This window comes from Nyctereutes procyonoides, unplaced genomic scaffold (assembly GCF_905146905.1).
Source record: "Nyctereutes procyonoides isolate TBG_1078 unplaced genomic scaffold, NYPRO_anot_genome, whole genome shotgun sequence".
NCBI lineage: Eukaryota > Metazoa > Chordata > Mammalia > Carnivora > Canidae > Nyctereutes > Nyctereutes procyonoides.
This window is the reverse complement of record NW_026575034.1, coordinates 9983944-10000000: the sequence shown is the minus strand read 5'-3', so window position 1 is coordinate 10000000 and position 16057 is coordinate 9983944. Positions and strand designations below refer to the sequence as shown.

Sequence of the window (16057 nt, the reverse complement as noted above, 5' to 3'; positions counted from 1 at the left end):
AATCCCGGACCAGATGGCTTCACAGGCGAATTCTATGAAATATTCATTTATTTATTTTAAATTTTTATTTATTCATGATAGTAACACAGAGAGAGAGAGAGAGAGGCAGAGACACAGGCAGAGGGAGAAGCAGGCTCCATGCACCGGGAGCCTGACGTGAGATTCGATCCCGGGTCTCCAGGATCGCGCCCTGGGCCAAAGGCAGGCGCCAAACCGCTGCGCCACCCAGGGATCCCTCTACGAAATATTTAAAGAAGAGTTATTACCAGCGCACCTGGGTGCCTCAGTCAGTTGAGCATCCAATTCTTGGTTCTGGCTCAGGCCATGATCTTGGGGTCATGGGATAGAGCTTCCCCCACCCCGCCCAAGTCTGGCCTCTGAACTCAGCAGGGAGTCGGCTTGGGATTCTCCCTCCCTCTTGCTCTGCCCTTTCACCCACCTGCACATTTGTACACACTCTCTCTAAATCAAATAAATAAATCTTTAAAATAAGTAAATAAATAAGAGTTAGTACCTTTCTCAAACTATTCCAAAAAAACAAGAGAAAGAAAAACTTAAAAATTCAGTTTATGAGGCTAGTATCACCCTACATATCAAAAACCAGATAAAAACACTACCAAAAAAAAGAGAACTACAGGCCAACCTCTCATGAGTATCAAAGCAAATATCCTCGATCAAATATCACAAGCTGAATCCAATAATACATTTAAAAAAATCATACATCTGATCAAAGGGGATTTATTCCCAGGATACAAGGATGGTTCGATATTCACAATCAACATGATACGTCACATCAATAAAATAAAGGATAAAAACCATATAATCATTTCAATAGATGCAGAAAAAAAAATATTTGACAAGGTAAAACACCTATTCATGATAAAAATCTTCTGCAAAGTAGGTTTAGAGGGAACATACCTCAACATAATAAAGACCTTTTATGAAAAACCCACAGCCAGCCAACCAACATCATACTCAATGGTGGCAAAAACAGAGCTTTTCCCCTTAAGGTCAGGAACAAAACAAGGATGTCCACTGTCACTACTTTTATTCAACATACTACTGGGAAGTCCTAGCCACAGATATTAGACAACATAAAGAAATAAAAGGCATCCAAATTGGTAAGGAAGAAGTAAAACTCCCACTATTTGCAGATAACATATATATAGAAAATCCTAAAGAGTCCCCTAAAAAACTACTAGAACTGATAAATGAATACAGTAAAGTTACAGGATACAAAATCAATGTACAGAAATCTGTTGGATTCCTATACACTAACAATGAGGCAGCAGAAAGTGAAATTAAGAAAACAATCCCATTTATGTCTATACCAAAAACAATATCCAGGAATAAATTTAGAGGTGAAAATCCCATACTCTGAAAACTGTAATACACTGAAGAAAGAAATTCAAGATGACGCAAAAAAAAAAATAAAAAAAAAAAAATAAAATAAAAAAAAAAAGAAAGAAAGAGGGGTGCCTGGATGGCTAAGTGGTTGAGTGTCTACCTTTTAGCTCAGGTCATGATCCCAGGGTCCTGGATTTGAGTTCTGCATCAGGCTCCATGCAGGAGCCTGCTTCTCCCTTTGCCTGTATCTCTGCCTCTCTGTGCCTCTCTCATGAATAAATAAAATCTTAAAGAAGAACAGAAAACGCAGAATAAACCCACAATTATATGATCAATTAATCTTCAACAAAGGAGAATATACAATGGGAATAGACAGTTTCTTCAACATATGGTGTTGAGGAATCTGGACAACCACATGTAAATGAAACTGGACCACCTTCTAATACCAAACACAAAATATAAACTAAAAATGAATTAAAGACCTAAATGTGAGACCTGAAACCATAAAAATCCAAGAAGAGAGCATAGACAGTTATCTCTGACACTGGCCATAACATTTTTCTAGATATATCTCCTGAACCAACGGAAATAAAGGCAAAAATAAACTAGTGAGACTACATCAAAATAAAAGGTTTCTGCACAGCAAGGGAAACAATCAACAAAACTAAAAGGCAATCTATCAAATGGGAGAAGATATTTACAAACACATATCCAATAAAGTGTTAATATCCAAAATATATAAAGAACTTGTACAACTCAATACCCAAAAAAACAAAATACCCAAAAAATAATCCAATTAAAAAATGGGCAGAGGACACAAATAGACATTCTTCCAAAGAAGATACAGATGCCCCATAGACACACGAAAAGATGCTCAATAATGTCACCTATCATCAGGGAAATGCAAAGCAAAACCAAAATGATATGCCCTCATACCTGTCAGCATGGCTAAAATCAAAAACACAAGAAACGAGTGCTGGCAAGGATATGGAGAAAAGGATCCCTTTTGCACTGCTGGTGGGAATAAAAACTGGTACAGCCACACTGGAAAGCAGTACAGAGATTACTCAAAAAATTAAAAACAGAACTATTCTAGGACCCAGTAATTGCTCTACTGGGTATTGACACAAAAGATACAAAAACACTAATTCAGAGGGATACATACACCCCCATGCTTACTGCAGCATTATTCACAACAGCCAAACTATGGAAGTAGCCCAAGTGTCCACCAATAGGTGAATGGATAAAGAAAAGCTGGTATATATCTACAATAGAATATTATTCAGCCATAGGAAAAGAAATTTTGCCATTTGCACTGACATAGATGGAGCTAGAGAGTATAAGGCTAAGCAAAATAAGTCAGAGGAAGATAAATACCATATTGATCTCACTCATGTGAAATTTAAGAAACAAAACAAACAAGCAAAGGAAAAAAGAGTGAGAGAAACAAACCAAGAAATAGACTTTTTTTAGAGGGGGAGGGAGGGACAGGGGAGAGAGAAAGTATCCCAAGCAGACTCCATGCTCAGCATGGAGCCCAATGCGGAACTGGATCCCACAACCTTGAGATCATTTTTGAGCTGAAATCGAAAGCTGGATGCTTAACTGAATGAGCCACCCAGAAGCCCCAAGAAACAGACTCTTAGCTATAGAAAATAAACTGATGGTCACTGGAGGGGAGGACAGTATGGGAATGAGGGAAATAAAGGATGAGAATTTAAAAACTATATTTATCATGATGAAAAATAAAAATTTTAAATAAATAAACAACAAACCCAGGGAGGGGTTAGAAAAAGAAAAGAAAGCCTTTGCTTATGGCCCCATCTTTCCTGCTTGAGATGCAAATGGAAATATCAAGACTGGAGCCAGGACACCTACCTTGCAACTGTGACTAAAAACCAATATATGGATGATGGTAGAATAGGAAAGATGGGAGAACCTGATATTTCAAGTGATATTATTGGGCTACTACACTAAACCTAGAAACACTAGCCTCCAACAAGGTTATAAATACCTATACTGGTATTTATATGGTATTAAGCCATACTATACCAGGTAGGATATCTCATAATTTGCAGTTAAAAAAACAGTCTAACTGAAATCAACCCTCATGATTGTTCCTCCTATCAATTTGCTTATTACGTTCTAAACTTTCGCTTAGAGGCTAGAAAAGTACTTGGATGGGGGAGCAGAAGTATAAAAACAAAATTATTTTGGAATTGATTATAAGATTTTGTTCTTCACCATGTCATTCCTGAGTTTATCAGAAGAACTCAGGGCTTGAAGGGAGTATATATTTCTTTCCACAGAGCTAAGAACTTTTGCTCTGTTCTCTAAAATGGAGAGTACATCAAACTCCTTGTTTTAGAATGAGCTTGGTATATCTGCAGTGGTTCATGTTGCTTAAAATATAACAGGGTACACTCATTTATACTACTTTATTTTCAACCAAATACCAGACTTTCTGAGAAAAAAAAAACAAGATTATTGTGAAGGAAAAAAAATTCAGCAATCAATATCATGGTTTCCAAGGATGAGAAAAAAAAATTCAAATGATAGCTCAAAAAGTAAATGAAGAAAGAGCTACAGGAGTGCCTGGGTGGCTCAGTTGGTGAAGCATCTGCCTTCCACTCAGGTCATGATCCCAGGGTCCTATGGCTGAGTCTCTCATGGGCTCCCTGATCAGCAAGGAGTCTGCTTCTCCCTCTCCCTCTGCCTCAGCTTGTGCTTTCCCCCTCCCAATAAATAAATTTTTTTAAAAGGGGGGGGGTATGAACATGGTATCTATGTATAAGGTACTACTAGCACAGGAAAGAACACCCAAGATTCCATTAAACATAAAGAACTAGAGGGGAGGGAGCATACACATCACAGAGCACATAAAATACACAAATATGAGCAAGGATCAAGAAATTCACCTTCAGACGACTGGAGTCCAGCCTCAGGGCTGAAAGTAATGGATCCAGAGACTCAAACTCTGCAAGAACATGGCTGTAGGACTCCGGTATCACTGGCACAAAAGTCATTTAGCTGGAAAGTTGAAACTATGTTGAGTGACAGACACAGTAGTCCTGAATAAAACCTGCAAAAAATATAATTTAAGAAGCTCTTCACTCAGCATGCATTTAATGGATATATGTAGAACATAGAGAAACATGAGAAAGGGATAAGGATCCTTACGCTATATTTAGCATCTAGGTGGAAAGAAAATACATATAAGCAATATTATTATATGCAACCATCAGCTTGTACCATATCATTCCTTGACTCTGAAAGGAATGAAAAGGAATAAGAATACAAGACAGCAAATGCTAAACACCCTATGAAGACTCTGTAAACTAACACAAGAGCTTATCTGTTCTGCAACTCTCAAATGTACATTTTTGTCAAATTGCACCCTTTCAGAAAAGAGATAAAATTCAAAAAAATTCTTACCCATCAACTTCAACTTTTCTCAATCTTTATAACATGCCAATTAAGAATAAAAGCAAACGCTAAAGAAAAATTTAGAAACAACTGTTTTTTAAACTATTTTTTCAGAGCTACACATATCTACTAATTCATTTACTCATCAACTAGGTATTTATTGTCACCAGCTAAACCCCAAGGCCTGACCTTTACTTCTCAACTGTTTGTTTCCATTAACCTCCCACATTCTCCTTTAAGCTCTTCTTCACAGCTCATCTCTTCACTCAGGCAAAAGACCCGAGGGGCCTAATATCCTGCGATGGAAACCAAAACTACCCCTCCAGCAGTAAGGACTGCCTGGACAGGAGCTTGGGCGGCCCAGACCACCCAGACCAGTTTGAGCTCAACTCCCGATTCAGACCTGTGCAGATGGACTGTGGAGCAACCAGTTACCTGCACCTTATTACCATCCTAAAATCTCCACCCAAGGAGTAGCACAAGCCTCCTTTACATACCATACAACGTACATGAGCAGTTTCCTTAGGGCGCACGCGCAACCTTATACCCACCTCTACAAGCCATGACAAGGCTCCCCTATCTAAATATGCATCCTGACCGTAAATAAAAGAAATCCACTCGCCCTTGCTCGGGGAGTCACAGCTTTGGAAATTATTCCCCATGATCTCCTTATCTGCTGCAAATAAAGTTTTCCTTACACAGCAATTCTATCTAGTGTGTTTGTTTTCCTTATACAGCAATTCTATCTAGTGTGTTTTTACCTCCAACTCACAGGAGTGAACTCGTGTTTGTTAGGTTACAATAGCACCAACTTGTGCATTGTTCTAGATGCAGAGATAAAACAGAGGATAAAAACAAAGTCCTAACACTCATGGAGCATATTTCCCAGGGGCAAAACACACATAAACTTAGGATGCTTTTTTCTTGCACGGATACAATATAGCCTTATTTCTTATTCGTTATACTGTTCTTAATACAGCTTGATATCTGAAAAAATAATAGTATTTCAAGAAAAACAACAACAAATCTTTAGTAGTCCCATACTCAAAGTATTTGAGAATTCCAGGGTGCCTGGCTGGCGTGGAGTGTGTGACTTGACCTCAGGGTTGTGAGCTTGAGCCCCACTCTGGGTGTAGAGATTAACTAAAAGTAACATCTTTCAGGGCGCCTGGGTAGATCAGTCAGTTAAGCCTATGCCTTTGGCTCAGGTCATGAACCTAGGGTCCTGGGACCACACCCAGTTTGGCTCCCTGCTAGACTTCTTGCTCAGTGGGGAGTCTGCTTCTTCTTCTCCTCGTTCTGCCCTCCCCGTCTTATGAGCTCTCTCTCTCTGAGAGAGAGCCAGAGAGAAAACAAGGTAAGGAGGGGCAGAGGGAGAATGAGAAACAAGCGGACACCCCACCCAGGGAGGAGCCCAACGTGGGGCTTAATCCCAGGACCCTGAGATCGTGACCTGAGTCGAAGGCAGCTGTTTTACTAACTGAACCACCCAGACACCCCTCAATAAAATATTTTCAAAAATAAATAAATAAATGAAATCTTTACCAAAAAATTTTTTCTTGAGAATTCCTGACCCCCAAAAAATCTCTCATTCTTCTCACTCATTCATTTTATTGGGTTCCTAGTAAAATATGAGGCACAGCGGTAGGAACAAGACAAATAAAATAATTCCAGAAATCAGTCACTTTATAAATAGGGAGAAAAAGAACACACACCTCTCATAAGGGAGACATAAGAAAAGTGCTATGTTGGAACTTACAGAAGAATCACATTGAGTTAAATGGAACCATAGAAAACTTAAGGGAAGTAGCACTGGAGCTGAGTAGGCTTTTATCAGAAGAAATAGGAAAAGGGCAGCAACAAGCAAAAATATAGAAGATACATGTGAAGAATATGAGTTTTATCTTTGATTGAAACACAGGATACAAGGATGGAATAATGAAGGATAAAAGCAGAATAGTAACTCAGCATAAGGTATGAAACACTTTGAATTTCAAACCAAAGAAAATGAAGATATTTTACTTTGGTAGGCAACAGGGACGCCTGGGTGGCTCAGTGGTTGAGCATCTGCCTTCAGCTCAGGTCATTATCCCAGAATTCCAGGACAAGTCCCACACTGGGCTCCCTGTGGGGAGCCTGCTTCTCCCTCTGCCTATGTCTCTGCCTTTCTTGTGTCTCTCATTAATAAATAAAATCTTTAAAAATAATAATAATAATAATAATTTGGTATGCAACAGAAAGGCAATAGAAGGATTTGGTATCAGGCAATCACAATTTCTGTGAAATGCTGTGAGCATAACTAGAAAACAAAGACTTGAGAAAAGTGTTGGGTGGTAAGGAAGTAGAGATAAGGACTGCCAATTACTCAAGAAACCTGGTGGAAAAGAAAACCTCTCTTGACTTTTTTTTTTTTTTTTGAGATTTATTTATCTGAAAGGTGGGGAGTGGCAGAGGGAGAAGCAGGTTTCAAGCAGACACCCCACTGAGTGAGGAGCCAAGAAGTGGGGCGCCATCCCACAACCCATGAAATCCTGACTTGAGCTGAAAACAAAGAGTCCGACACTTTAACCAACTGAGCCATCCAGACAACCCCCCCCCTTTTTTTAAGGTGTTCTTTATTTATTCACAAGAGAGGGAGAGAGAAGCAAAGACATAGGTAGGGGGAGAAGCAGGAGCCCGATACGGGACTCGATCCCAGGACCCTGGGATCATGCCCTGAGCCAAAGGCAGACAGATGCTCAACTACTGAGCCACTCAGGCATCCCTCTCTTGACTTTCTGACCAGGAGAGACTCAAACAGATTTGCATGCAGTGGTTAAGAGTCTTCAGAATGAAAAGGACTGAAGATACAAGAAAAAAAGATAAAACCATAGTATAAAATCCTAAAGAAGACAGAAAGGAATGACATCAAGACCACAGTGTCATATTCTTCTATTTGTGATCCTAAGTTCTGAGGTGGATAGGCCATCTGGCCTTGATCTCAGTATCCTACAAATTATAATTAAATTAGGTAAAAAAGAACCTAGCAAGTTTCTATTTTTCTAAAAAAAGATTTAATAGGAAATGAGAATGAGAAAAAAACAGCATAAGCAATGTTACTTAAGAGAAGTTGCAGAGTGATGGTGTTAGGCCAACTGCAAATTTATACTTTATATTTATTCTCTTCCTTTAATATTGAAATCTGATCAGAGCTTTTACTAATTATTTCTAATTGTGTCTTCTGTAGTTTATGGGAGCAAGTTTACTTCTTCCAAAGCAACCCTTCAGTATTTGAAAAGTGTTATCAGGTCTTATAAAAATTTAACATTTTGAATTCTTCTATCATTTGTGACATGACAATTTCCTAATTCTTCTCTATTCTTGTCACCCTTGTACAGAGGTGATTTAGTTTGCCTGAAAATATGCTGCCTAGAAATGAACATAATACTTAAATAGTTGAGGGCAGCTCGGGTGGCTCAGCGGTTTAGCGCTGCCTTCAGCCCAGGGTGTGGTCCTGGGGCCCGGGGGAGTCCCAAGTCAGGCTCCCTGCATGGAGCCTGCTTCTCCCTTGGCCTGTGTCTCTCATGAATACATAAATACAATATTTTTAAAAAAAACACTTAAGTAGTTGAATAACAGAGACTAGAAACATCAACTTCCTTGATCTGGACACTAAGTTTCTATATTACAACCTAAAATAATATCTAGTCTTTTTTTTTTTAATTTTTTAAAAAGATTTTATTTATTCATGAGAGATACAGAGATAGAGGCAGAGACACAGGCAGAGGGAGAAGCAGGCTCCCCGCAAGGAGCCCAATGCAACTTGATCCTGGGCCCAGGATCATGTCCTGAGCCAAAGGCAGACGCTCAACCACTGAGCCACCCAGGTGCCCCTCATCTGATGTTTTTAAAGTGGCCATGTCACTGAAACCCAAAGAAATTTTCACATAAAATTAATATGCTCTTCCTAGCTAGTACTTCTATAAGACAGAATTGAGCTCAACCTGAAATCTGGTATTAATCAACTGTGACAATGTATATAAAAAATACACATTTAAATTCTCTGTAAAAACAACAGAATGTTGACAATTGTTAAAAACGGGTTCTGAATACATGGGGGGGGGTTCATTTTATTATCCTATCTACTTTTGCCTATGTTTGAAATTTTCCATGACACTTTTTTAAGTACATACTTTTTTAGAAAACTTATTTATTTGAGAGAAAGAGAGAGAGCCTCTGAGTGCAGGGAGGTGTAGAAGGAAAGAATCTCAAGCAGATTCTGTGCTGATCCTGAGAGGGGGCTGGATCCTGCTACACCCAGATCATGCATAACCTGAGCTCAAATCAAGAGTCTGGGGATCCCTGGGTGGCTCAGCGGTTTGGTGCCTGCTTCGGCCCAGGGCACGATCCTGGGGTCCCAAGATCGAGTCCCGCATTGGGCTCCCGGCATGAAGCCTGCTTCTCCCTCCTCCTGTGTCTCTCCCTCTCTTTCTCTCTCTCTCCGTGTCTATCATGAATGAATAAATAAATAAATATAAATATATCTTAAAAAAAAAAAAAAAAAGTCTGACACTCAACCAACAGAACCACCCGGGCGGTCCTTTGTGTACATATTTTTTAAAAGAAATGTCTGCAAGGTGTATGAGTTAAATGTCTGCCTTTGCCTCTGGCTGGGGTCATGACCCCAGGGCCTGGGATCCAGCCCCACCTTGGGCTCTCTGCTCAGCGGGGAGCCTGCTTCTCCATCTCCCTCTGCCTGCAGCTCCCCTTGCTTGTTTGTGCGTTCCCCGCTCTCTGTCAAATAAATAAAAATCTTTAAAACAAATAAAAAAATAAGGCAAAAAGAAATCTCTGTTCAAACCTTCAAAAGTTCCCCTTCTTACATAATCTACGACTTCAACCCTGCTTCTTCTTCCAGCCTCACTTTCCCCTTTAGATCCTTTTTTTTTTTACAACTATACCAAGTTATCTTTTGTTCCTCTTTCATTGCATAAAACTTTGTCCCTCCATGATTTAAGAAATACCGTGTTTTGTTTTTTTCTGAATTCTTATCCCCTAGCGAAACTCTACCTTCTGCAAAGCTGTTAAGCCTTGCATGCCTCTAGGCTGACAAAAAAAAAAAAAAAAAAAAACTAAACAAAAGAAGGTGGCTCTAGATGCTTACCAGTCAGCGGGACGAGGGGCTTGGCTTGCCCACGGTTTACAGAACTCCGCCGGGGCAGCACGGAGACTGGAATCCACTCCTCCTAGGTCCAAATCTAATCTACGTTTCCACTTCCACGCGTCACTTGATTACATGAACGAGTCGTAGGGTTTGGAGGCTTTTCTCATCACCCTAGTGCTCCTCAAAAGCAAACCCCACGGCGTTCTCTTTCTCCCACTAGCCACGATGGAAGGAAGGAGGGAGAGAGAGAGAGAGAGAAGGAAGCACAAGGAAAAATCAAAAACACTACGCGAAGGGTAAGACCTTCCTAGCCAGAAAGTATTAATCGGAGAAGTCGCGACTGGGCACGCTTTTGTACCCGCGGCTGCACCTGTACAGTCCCCGCTCCCTGCGCACAAGCAGCGCCTGCTGTAGTCGCATCTCGGAGAGAGACGCCTCGGCAGCCAGGGTTTCCAAGCCGGGCGCACCCACCAGCAGCACGGGGGTCTCGGCCCCGCTTCCCCGTCTCCAGGCCGGCAGCCCGCAAGCCTCAGTACATCAGACCCGCTCTCACGGCCGGCCGCCGAAACACTCACCCAGCATCTAGCAGCAGTAGAGACACCCGAGAGCAACTGAGAGCTACACCGGAGTCCTTCCTTCTCCCTCTCCGCGCCTCCCCTCGCTGGCTTACGTCATCCACAGGCGCCGAAGACGCGGGGACAGCGCTATTAACGGCACTTCCTTGTCACGTGACGGGTCACGCCCCCTGCTTGCGCGTGGTCCCTCCCCCTCCGGCCGCGGTCGCAATTACGCTCCCTGCGGCCTGCAGTCCCCTGGCTGCTGCCGGCCGAAGACGCAACGCCGACCGGGACCGGCGGACCCTTAGGCTAAAGGGGTGAGACAGCCAGGATCCCGGGGCCTTTCACAGCTTAAGGCCGGCGAAAGGAAATGAAACAGGCGGGAACCGGCGGGGGAGGGAGGGAGGAACGAGCGGAAGGTGTCATGGCGGCCGCGCTCTGGGTCACGTGCCCGGCAGGCCCGCCTCGGCGCTTCCGGTCACGTGCCCCTCAGAGTCCTCGCAGCCAGCGATGGAGGCGAGACCCCCCAGTAACAGAGGCGGTGGCGACGGCGGTGGCTCCTGGGTTCCAGCGTCTTCCCGGCAGCGTCTCTAAGAAGCGCGGCGGAACTCGACCCGATCCAGCCCGGTTACTTACTTCCTGCCCGGGGTCGTAGCTCCCACCTGGTAAGTTTAGAGCGAAGAATGGGGGTGGGTGGGCGGGTGGGCGAGGAGCTGACAGGCCGGGGGCCGCAGGTCGGCGCGGATTCTGCCCCTTTCCCCTGTGTCCCCGTTGCCGTCGCCACAACTCCTAAGCTTGCCGTCTCGGTCGCCGTTTATTGTCCTGAAGCGGGGGGGGGGGGGCGGATAATCGACACCCCCCCCCTCCATCTGGCCTGTAGGAAGCCTGCCCCGTTACCAAGAGCAGGGACTCCCAGATTCACCCAAAGCCGCCGGGATCAGACTTGGCTCCTGAGGAGGAGGACGTGGAGGCCTCCGCCTGACAGAGAAGCCATTCCCGTTAGGAAATAGGCTAAGTCTTTCGGTTTCTGTAGGAGAACGGCTTCCACCGTCGTGCCCGCACTCCTTTCGCTCGACCTGTCAATCCTGCCGCTTCTTAAAACCTTCCTAACACGTGTGCCAATCCACCCCCCCACCCCCCACCCCCCGCTTAGTCTGTGCCCGGTGTGATCGCCCTGTAATGATAGGACAGACCACCGACCCAGGGAAGAGCATAACTATTTTATAAATTCTCCAGTGTTCTCAGAGACAGAACCGACTAAGGGAGTCTTCATTTCCTTAAACTGACTCTTAAATGGCCATTTCGGCGTCTGTGTAGTGGGGGAGGGGAAAGAGCTATAAAAGCTTATTACCCTTTTGCTTGTCAGAAGACCCAATTTGAAAAACGTACAAAAACTAAGTGGTTTGGAATACACCTTGCAGTAAGTGTTAACTCTGCAAAGGAGCGCAACCATTTCATTTCTCCCCACAGATCCTTAACAGGGGAGCTCCAGTATACAAAACATAGCCCGCGGGGATTGAATTGAAGAGGGTCGAGCCCCACCCAGTCCGCCGCCCTCCCCCCCCCCAAAAAAAAAGCTTGAAAACCACTTGACTGGGCTTTGGTGAATAAGCCAAAATTGCCAACCCTAAAGTAGATTTTTAAATGAAGAACAAATGAAGTCACAACAGAAGGGAAGATAATCTCTGGTTATCAGGCCTATGGCTTGCAGAAGGACGGGACTCTGGAGAGAACTTTGTACCTTTTAGCAGACCTAAATCCGTCATTTGGGTAGGAGGTTGAGATAATTTAGGGCCATTAAACCTGTTCTTTTGCCCTCACTCCGCTGACATTTAGCAGTGCAGCAGATTGAAAGTTTGAGTTTCTCTTAGGCGGTGTTAAATACATGCGGTTAGTGCACATGTAAATGAGCCACGCAGATGTGGGGAGGGCTCTTTAAAGATCCTGGGAAGATTGGTACAGAGAGGAATCAGTTTAATAAACCAGATGATCAGCTTCCTGCTTGTACTGCCCTGGAGGCATAGATCTTCTCCCTGCTGGTTTCTCTTTACACCTTTTAGACCTGCTTTTCTGTGCTACTGGGTTTTTTCCCCTGCTATCAGAATGAGCTTTCTTGCATTTTAACCCCCTATTTCTACTTAATGGATACTGCTGCTAGAAATACCTTGTGCTCTTCCTCTTTTCTTAGTCTGCCTTCAGTGTGGGAGTATTAGGCATCCAACTAATAAGTCTCTCTCTTCTCCACTTTGATTACCAACTGATTGCTCTTTCAATTTTGATATTGCACTCTTGTCAGCATGCAGTATTTATTAGTGAACATGAGCATACATTTCCTTCTGTCTTGTGTCTCTGTCGCATTTTCCTCCTGCCTCTCCCTGCACTGCTGTAAAATGAAAAAGTGCTTGGTCTCAAAATTGCTACATCGGTTATTCCCCTTAATAGCTTCATTGTGTTTGTAACTTTCATTAAAATGGTAAATTTTGTTCACTTTTTACATAATTCCAAGGTCCTATTCCCTGTAATGCTGAATTGTTAAAATTTTTTTGGATTGCCTCATACCAAGCAGCATTCCAGATCTCCATTTTGTATGCTGGCAGATAAAGCAGCTCTCTCTAATAATAATCCTCTTTTTAGGGGGTGATACGGAGTTTTTATTTCACTTGTTGTCCTTGGTTCTGCCCCATTTATCTCTGCACATTAGAAAAGAGATGTGATTTAAAGGTTTCTGTTGATCAGTTTCAATTTTTTCTATCTCTGTTTCCTTCTAAGCCAGTTACTGGAATCTCTGAAGAATGATACTGTAATCTCTGAGTAGAGAGCTATAATGCTTCCTGGAGTTTATTTAAGGATATATGTGCAAAGATGTTTTATGAATCTTACCAAGCTGGTGTTCTTTTAATAACAGATCTTAAATAGATGTCACAGATATTTGTTAAACTCTTCATACAGGCCAAATATGTTACTGGGTGCTGTATTGCAGTGAATACAACACATGCATCCTCTTCCCTTTGTGAAGCTCATAGTCTGTCAGGGAGACAAACATTAAAAGAATTACTTTAGAAATTAATTGTAGTGTGGTAAGTGCTATCAAGAGAAGAAGAACAGAAAGTCTTGCCTAGTAATTTTGAAACCTAGAATAGACCCAAAAAAATGACTAAAAGCCAGTTGATAGGAAAGGAGGAGAATGTGCAAAGGCTCAGAGCAGGCATGAATAGTTTCAAGCAAATATTTAACTACAAATGAATTAATGCCTTTACTGGAGGATCTTGCTATTTAAAGAAGTCTTGTGGCAGATAATTTCGTAAAGTAAATAATCTTTTGAGTGGGGCACTTGGGTGGCTCAGTTGGTTGAGTGTCCAACTCTTGGTTTTGGCTCAGGCCATGATCTCAGGATCCTGGGATTGAGCCCTGCGTCCAGCTCTGTGCTCAGCAAGGAGACTACTTGTTCCTTTCCTTCTCCCTCTGGTCCTCCCCCTGCATGTACGCTCTCATTCTTTCTCTCGAATAAATAATAGAATATATTTTTAAAAATCTTTGAAAGTAAACCTAGATCTTCAAGCTAATTTGCTTAAATGGAACTAACCAATATTTTTCATAAGCGAAATATTCTGTGGCTTTCACAGAGTTTTACTGGAAAGAAGTTTTGCTACCCAAGGTGTCACCCTCAAGAAAAATCTGGAAGTCGCATAAGGCATTGTAGGATATCCCCACTGGGTCTATTAAACTTTCTAAAACTGGTCCTTGTACAATTATCAGAGGCGCAATAGATGTACAAGGAAATTTGCCAAGCAAGTTAGCTGTGAGACAATTGACTAGTCATCCCAATGTTCAATTACTTATCTCTGAGTCATTTTTAATGTTCTCTCAAGTGGATTTTTTAATATAAATGGTTTTTACATGCTAGTGACTGACTCTCATGGTTCTCTCCATCTGATTTATTCTCCATTTTACATTGTCTTCACTCTTCTTTTCTTTCTTACCTTCTCAGAAAGTTTTTCTGTTCTTTTCCAAAGCTAGCACTTTTTATTTGTGCCTATAAGCACAGTTAATTGCTTGATCAGCTGTCCTTGCTCACTGCTTTTCTCTGTATATGGACATACTTACAATTATTTGCTTTCCCCCGTCCACAAAGCCTCCCTCTCCTATCTTTTAGATTTTAATTCATGCTTCCTAAAACATGTGCATGTAATTACACTGTAGCGTAATTTCAGATAGTACAGACTTTTTTATTGGTATTATGTTTATTATAATAAGTATAAAAATTAATATTAAGTTCTATACATGGTATGAAATTTTCTTTGTACATTAAGTTTTTTAAGTAAATAAAAAAATAAATTGGGGGCGCCTGGGTGGCTCAGTCAGTTACATGTCTGCCTTTGGCTCAGGTCATGATTCTGGGTTCCTGGGTATAAGCCCCAACGTTGCGCTCCCTGCTCCTGCTCTGTAGAGAGCCTGCTTTTTCTCCCTCTGCCCCTTCTCCCTGCTGTGCTCTCATTTGCTTGGTGTCTCTTTCAAATGAATAAATAAAAATTTGAAAAAAAAACAAATTAATAAGTATTACAGAAATTTCAAAAATAACAGTTGTTTTCTTACAGTAATAGTCCTGTTTTTCCCATGTTACTTTATATACCTCTGGTTTGATAGGGAACAAATTCTTGGAAAGACTTTTTTAATAACTACCTTTCTCATTGCAAAATATGTATTATAGCTAACCCAGAAAACAAAAAGAAGATTCAAGTCGTCTGTAATCCCATCACCCATAGGTAACCACTATGAAGATGGGTGTATATTTATCATATATTATTTGCAAAACAGCATGATGGAACTCTAAGGTCAGACTGACCCAAATTCAGACCTAGCTATTTCCTTGATGCTTTGGGAAGGCAGGTTGATTTTTTCTTTTTTTTTTTAGACCCAGTTTCCTTTATCTGCAGAATGAAACTAATAATAGAACCTACCTGGGGATTGTTAACTAGGGATTGAATAAGATAATACCTATAAAGAACTTAGCCCAGTGCTTCACACATAACATTAAGCATGGAGTACTTTCATTTTTTGAATTAAGTTCTGCACTCAGTGTGGGGCTTGAACTCATGACCCTGAGATCAGGAGTTGCATGCTCTACCAACAGAGCCAGCCAGGCTCCCTGCATTGAGTACATTTTACTAAATTTTTAAAATTTAATAATATGAAATCAAACTACATGCTTTTCTCCCCTTTTTTGATTACCTGTGTCTTTTCATGTCATTAGTCTTTTAAAACAGTTAAACAGTGGTTTTTCAAGCTTTTTAAGCAGCAGTAACTCTAATCAAAATCTTAGGAGGATATCAAATAAATAAATTAGTTAAAAGGTGGTATTAAGAATGTTAGCCTCTGTCATGTTTACTTTATAGATATCCAAACTGGAGATTGTTAACATGGGGAAGTATTTTCAATGGCAAGTGAAAAATGAGTTAATTAATCTCCACCTGCATGACTCAACAGCATCTCACACTCTTCATGTCCAAAACTGAATTCCTTGTCTTCACTTTCAAACCTGTTCTTCCTTTTAAATTTTTTCTGTAAATGGCGCACTGTACTCATG

At 41.6% G+C, this 16057-nt stretch overlaps 2 protein-coding genes across 4 annotated transcripts in view; one reads left to right on the top strand and one right to left on the bottom strand.

Moving 5' to 3' along the window:
* The window catches only part of HPS5 (HPS5 biogenesis of lysosomal organelles complex 2 subunit 2), a 44338-nt gene extending 33481 nt beyond the window's left edge, over nt 1-10857 (bottom strand). For 2 of the 3 annotated variants that reach the window (XM_055317913.1, XM_055317915.1), the window contains exons 1-3: nt 10492-10857; nt 9917-10132; nt 4266-4429 (exon numbers count right to left, since the gene is read on the bottom strand). In XM_055317913.1, coding sequence (XP_055173888.1) covers nt 4266-4373 — 108 coding nt within the window. In that variant the 5' untranslated portion in view covers nt 4374-4429; nt 9917-10132; nt 10492-10857. The remainder of the gene's footprint in view (nt 1-4265; nt 4430-9916; nt 10133-10491) is intronic. The other variant, XM_055317914.1, reaches the window with a different exon arrangement.
* Nucleotides 10858-10905: 48 nt separating this feature from the next.
* The window catches only part of GTF2H1 (general transcription factor IIH subunit 1), a 36245-nt gene continuing 31093 nt past the window's right edge, over nt 10906-16057 (top strand). The window contains exon 1 of the mRNA XM_055317889.1: nt 10906-11138. The gene's annotated coding sequence lies outside the window, so the exon portion shown is untranslated. The remainder of the gene's footprint in view (nt 11139-16057) is intronic.